The sequence below is a fragment of the Malaya genurostris genome, chromosome 2 (genome assembly GCF_030247185.1).
Source record: "Malaya genurostris strain Urasoe2022 chromosome 2, Malgen_1.1, whole genome shotgun sequence".
NCBI classification, from domain to species: Eukaryota; Metazoa; Arthropoda; class Insecta; order Diptera; family Culicidae; genus Malaya; species Malaya genurostris.
In genome coordinates this window covers 65,920,828-65,926,590 of record NC_080571.1, presented here as the reverse complement: position 1 = coordinate 65,926,590, position 5,763 = coordinate 65,920,828, and the positions used below count along the sequence as shown (strand labels likewise).

General features: G+C 40.8%; 1 protein-coding gene across 3 annotated transcripts; it reads right to left on the bottom strand.

Moving 5' to 3' along the window:
* Window positions 1-723: 723 nt before the first annotated feature.
* On the bottom strand, window positions 724-3,914 carry LOC131431077 (WD and tetratricopeptide repeats protein 1). 3 transcript variants are annotated; one of them, XM_058596554.1, is made up of 8 exons: window positions 3,795-3,914; window positions 2,777-3,480; window positions 2,463-2,702; window positions 2,164-2,411; window positions 1,803-2,091; window positions 1,628-1,740; window positions 1,246-1,555; window positions 724-1,159 (listed from the first exon to the last, which is right to left on the bottom strand). In XM_058596554.1, the coding sequence occupies exons 2-7, from the start codon at window positions 3,470-3,472 to the stop codon at window positions 1,264-1,266; spliced, it is 1,878 nt and encodes a 625-aa protein (XP_058452537.1). In that variant the 5' UTR covers window positions 3,473-3,480; window positions 3,795-3,914; the 3' UTR covers window positions 724-1,159; window positions 1,246-1,263. The 3 variants fall into 3 exon arrangements, with proteins under 3 accessions (XP_058452537.1, XP_058452538.1, XP_058452536.1); XM_058596555.1 differs by having other exon boundaries at window positions 1,250-1,555; XM_058596553.1 differs by having other exon boundaries at window positions 1,255-1,555.
* Window positions 3,915-5,763: the final 1,849 nt, after the last annotated feature.

The following is a 5,763-nucleotide window of genomic DNA, read 5'->3' as shown; positions in this document are numbered from 1 at the left end:
AATTCTGTTGTTAGTGTAGGTAAAGGGTTTTATAGAAGCTTCGAAAACTATGATATTACTGGTTAAAAGATATACTTATTATAGTTGTCATAAAACAGGTAGTGATTGAAAAATCAATTACAAAACTCCTATAAATTATAATCAAAACCATACGGCATTCGAATTGTTACTTGGGTAGAGTGCCTATAACCAGAGTGACGACATGTCTTCCGGAATGTTGGCAATAATTCAAAACACTTGAACCGAAATGTTGGCAGTCGCATTAGCTTTGCATTGTATTTGACAGGTTGTTTGCTCGTTTGGAAGAATACTGTCATTCCAAACGAACAGCTGTCGTCACTCTGGTTATAGGCACTCTAATATTCCCCATTCCACAGATATCCACTTCTATTCTAAACACCCGCTCGGGGCCATCCACTCATCGCGTTCCTCCGTCATCCAGCACTCTCGCACACTGCTTACACGCTAACTCAATCATACTCAAACTCATCGTGAATATCATATAATTCAGGATACCACATTAAATTCATGCAATAAAAAGTTCTACTCAACAGAAAGTGTTTAATTTGTTTAAGTCTTTAGTCTTTAGATAATCGATTTATGAGAAAAAACAGCAATTATAGTATTGTATCCTGTCTTTCAGGTGCTGTTTCGACGAACTGACAAGGGATCATCGATTTCTAAAAAGCATTCAGCCTAGCGTTCAGAAAAAGACGGATAAAATCAAATGTTTCATTAATATCTTTATTAAATATAACAATGTTTATGATCGAACTGGCACTAATTCAACGCAACAGTTTATGTGGCTTGTCCGTTCTGTAGTATGCAACTGTGGAGCGGTTCAATTTCCAAGACAAAAATAAAATAAAATTTATCGCGCTCTCACGCGTGCGAGTGTTTTTCGCAAAAATGCAGCTACTGTCAAAATTAGCCAAAAAAAAGAAATATTAATTAATACGCCAGCAATTGGTGTGTAAACCATTTTCGGAGTTGGTACACTGTCCAGCGTATTCCCTGCAGAAACAAACAAGTTTCCGTGCGACGGTTAATTTTGTGTCATGCTCATTAAACAAGACTTGGCTGCACTCGGCTATAAATGTAGTATCCTAGCGAATAACTTATTAACTCTAAGTTCAATCACACACTATATGCTAAATATCTAGAGATAGAGAGAGAGAGAAACAAAACAAGAGAACGCAGTTAGCAGAAACTCGGTAGCATGGAGCATCGATGAATAGAGCTTACAAACCGTACCAACAGAAGCTAACTAGCTCGACACATGGCCTGATCGGGAGCTAACGAATCGAACGGGTCGGACTGCATTCGGTTCTGATTCTCGTTGACCGTTCCGACTACCTCGTCTATCCGATGCTTCAGTCGTGACTCGAATCCCTGCGGAGACCAGAGACGAACCTCGTGATCGATTCCGCTAGTGGCAAGCAGACATACAAACGGATGGGGCTGAACACAGTTCACTATCAGCTCGTCCGCTTGGTAGATCGACGCAATCATTCCACTGTCCCGGTCCCAGATGAAGAAATTGCCATCGTCGGATCTGACGAAAAAAACAATAGGAAAGGATTAATTTTGAAAGAGAAAATAAATTCATGCGTTATTAAAAACCAACCCCGCAACGATGTAGTTTGAATCGCCAAAATAATTTGCTTCCTTGATGTCAGTTTTTGTATTGCAGTGACCCACAAATCGATCCTCGTAGTCCAAAGCGCTCGCTCGCCAGGCCTGAAACAACAGAAAATCATGACTCAGTTCGATCCCCAAAGTTACGATACTCCTCAAGCTACCAGTTCATTATCGGAAAATTGATCCGTTTCGGCATCCAGAGGTCGTTCCCGTTGCCTCTGCCGCTGTTTCTCCATTTCCGCCTCAATGTCCTTATCCAGCATCAAAACGCCATGATTCTTCGCGTACGACGGAAACCGTTGAACCAGTTCGGATAAACATGATGCTGCATTCGGCAGTTGACCAAGTTTCAGCAAAGCTCGAGCTAGCCGAAAATGTGCTTTGACGTAGTGCGGATCCAGACGAAGCGCTCGGTGACAGTCACGAACCGCGGCATAGACATCACCGTACCTTTCGAGAAAAAAAACACGTCTCCTTGTTATTGGTAGGCTCTTCCCTAGCTAGCTTCTTACGAAAGTTTACCAATTCCTTTTCATGAGAGCCGTCGCTCGGTTCAGATAAAGAATGGAACAATCTTTCTCCTGGGCTTTCCGGATGGCCATCGTGTACTGCTGGATGGCCTGCAGATACTTTTCCTTCTCCAGGTTGGCGTTGCCTTCCTTCTTCATGCACTCCACATCCGGTGGCAGTTTATGTCTATTTTTTTCTCCGTTCGTAGTCGTTCCGTTAGTTCCGATGATTGGATCGGTGAACTTTGGAAGTTGCAGAAACTACAAAAAATAGTGTCGTTGAACCTCGGTCTAAAATCTCCCGCCACTTACCATTGCCTCCTTCGGTCGGGCCAAATCGTAAAGGTAGATTTGTTCCGAGCCCATATTCACCAACAGTTCTCCCCCGTCCGGACTGAACGTTAGGTAGGTGACCGCTTTCTGGTTGAACATCGAATAAACCGTTTCTTTGTTGCGGCTCAAGTGACCGGGGCAGTAGTACTGAACGCATCCATCCCGCGGTACATTGTCGGTATCGTTTTCGTTCGGTTTCAGTTCAACGTTTGTGCTGAGCTGTAGAACAAAGAACCATCATAAGTCAATTGAAAACAGAGCGGTGAGGCCATCGTGTTTAAAACCCGTCATACCTTCATCAATGATAGCATTCTCCGATCGTACACCCGAGCGTAACAGTCGTTTGCACCTACAGCCATCAGCTCCGGCCGTTGCGGATTGATGGCGATACATTTCACCTCCGGCATTTCGTTGATGTGGTTGCGCAAATTGATCAGCACATTGGCATCATTGGCCCGGCATGTATGCGGCGTACGCATGTCATGTTGCAGCACTTTGCCATCTTCGGCCGACGACCAAAACAGGTGAACGTGTTTCGACGATGTGGCCAACCGTTTAACGCGCTGCCCGTGACAGTTGCACTTCCGAATCGGGAACTCGTTGCGGGTAATATCGAACACGAACGTACGGCAGTCACCGGCACCCGTGACCAGCGTAGAGTTGTTTCGTTTCGGAAGAAACTTGACGGAGAAAATATTACCATCGTGCGGTGTGGCCAAATCGTACAGTTTCTTATGACTAAACGGATCCCACAGCATCACGTGGAAGTCGTCGGACGCGGAAGCCAGCACTCGACCGTTGTCGCTCCATTCCAAACAGTTAACGCAACCGTTGTGGCCTTTGAGCTCGGCTTCCAGTTCTATCTTATCAATGAACTGCGGGGCAGTTTTAAGTCGATTCCTCACGATGTGTTCCATGTCCCTATAGTTACGGTCGATCAAGATCTGCGCTACGTTCGTCACATTTGGATAATGATATTTCCGCTTCATTGCGGTTTCTGCAATAAACAAACTCGAATTGATACACCAATGATACTAGTCGATAAGAAAGAAAATATCGATCGGCGAATGAACTGCGAAACAGCTGCTTATCGTTTTGTAAATGATTGTCTGTCCAAAGCTTATCGAAAACAATGTGCAAATGACTACAGACGGTCATTCCGATTTTCTTTTAGAATTTGCTGAGAAAAGTAACAGAAAAAAAAAGATTTATCGCCAAACGTTGTTTTCTTCGGGACAGCAGCTTCAAATAATCAATAATTTTGTTGTAAATCCGATAGTCCAGTTCAATTCAGTAGCCTTTCTAGATTACCTGTTATATTTAACTGTTATTCTGCTAATTTTAGAGTCACTGCAGACGGTTCTACTAATTATTTCAGAAGAAACAAATTGCACAAAATAGAGTTGAATTTTTCACAGACGACGTTTGAATGAAAAACAACTTTTTTAATCAGCTGTCAACTCCGCAGTCAATGTGCGAGGTGTACGACACTTCTGTTCAGCACAGTTGGATTCCCCTATAAAAAATTCAACAATTTGTCAAATGAACATTCAGCCAACGAGCGTATGGTCGACGACACAACCAGGCACTGCGAAGAAAAGTTAGCATTAACATTATGCGTTGAGGATTTACCGCCAGTTACCATAAATGAAGCGACCCCTTGTTAACGATGAAAATAATTTTATCGACCAGCACTGTTTAAGTTGCTATAGTATACAAACTAGTTACCAAGGGACACCAGACTAAATAAATAAACAGTCTGAAAAAGAGATCCCGGAATATGGAAAAGGTTTTGTATCAGGTACGTTAAGTCCGATTGGAATAACATTGAATAAAAAGTACTACTAATTTTAAATCGGTATAATCAACGTAGCGAATCTGAAAGGATATTCATTTGCTTCTGGGCGAGAGATGCATATCAACCGACCACAAGCTCATTTTCATGAATACTACATCAGTCCCACCAGTAACTTGTACTTGGGAGAAAATAGCTTTCTGGATTTGAATCGATCAGGTTTTTAAATATTTTTACAACAACTGATTTTCCGACGATGGAAAAGTACTAATGCTGACCGGTGTTGAGGAACCGAAAAGCTCGATCACTCGCACGAAAAGAAATACTCAAAGATCACTACAGGTACAACGAAAAATCATCAGTACATGTTTTTAATTTGTTTCTTAATCTGAATGCTGCACAACGACGAAGTTTTCATTGGTGTATAGCGATACCGATCCAATGAGAAAAATTAACGACCAGGTCGAAAGAAAGAAATTGCATCAGAATACGCTTTGCTCATTGCGTTGTGTTTTCCCATATCTCATAAGCCGATCAAAAGAATGTTTGCGTATATTTACTGTTAATGAACTTAATAAACAGCATAGGTAGATACACAAATTACGACTGACTTAAGGTTTTACTTACATTCTTAGGAATACAGCAACGGAAAATCAGTTTTACTGCTACTGCGCGATGAATGCTCCACAATGACATCAGATTATTTAAAAAGATGTACAATCTGATATTTCTCTTGAATTTCTGCTCAACGACAGCGAAGAAAACAGCTTTTACATTGTACAACAATGGCCATTTTCCTACACGCTCTTTTAACATAACTCATGGTCGCAACTACTCAAATTCGTAAACTGGAACAATATGTCCAAAATTGAGAATGGATTAGAGTAAAATCTACTCCGGCCATGAGTTCTCTCGCATTTATTCATACATTAGAGTAAGCGTTAAGTTTTCAAACATTTGAGTGAAAAAATGCTTCTTGCAGTTCAGTGCGTTTTCATTATCGGAATATTCTAATCGAATTTAGGAATGCTAGATTATGTCGTTTTTCATTGCCATTCCTAGATCCGGATTTTGAAACCAGGAATCATCAATCATAGTTGTTTCCCACAGAAATTTTTTGGTTTCAATTATGCCAAGTTAGGCGCCTAACATAAAGATATCAAAATCATTCAATTTTTCCGAACCGATCAAAAGAAAAGTGTTTTGAATCACTTTCTTACGCTTCCCATTAAAAAGAAAGAAGAATGATTTTAACTAGAAATTCATGTATATAAACATTAACGAAGAATTTCTTTATTTTGAGTGTAAGGAACTCAAATTTTGACAGCTTTGTCCCTTAACTCAAAAATAAGTCGACATGTGGTAACTCAAACTTAGAGTACGTGCACTTTTTATGAATTTGAGTGATGTACCACTCATTTTTGAGTTATGTTCAATGAGTGTGTAGGATTGTAAATTACCCATTAAACATATAATAAAATGTAT

Excerpts from the sequence above, each read along its gene's own strand:
- LOC131431077 (XM_058596554.1), bottom strand. The coding sequence starts at position 3,472 with ATGAAGCGGAAATATCATTATCCAAATGTGACGAACGTAGCGCAGATC. Across the intron at positions 2,092-2,163 it reads GCTCTCATGAAAAGGAATTG|GTACGGTGATGTCTATGCCG; the intron begins GTAAACTTTCGT and ends TTTTCTCGAAAG. Across the intron at positions 1,741-1,802 it reads AATTTTCCGATAATGAACTG|GCCTGGCGAGCGAGCGCTTT; the intron begins GTAGCTTGAGGA and ends CTGTTGTTTCAG.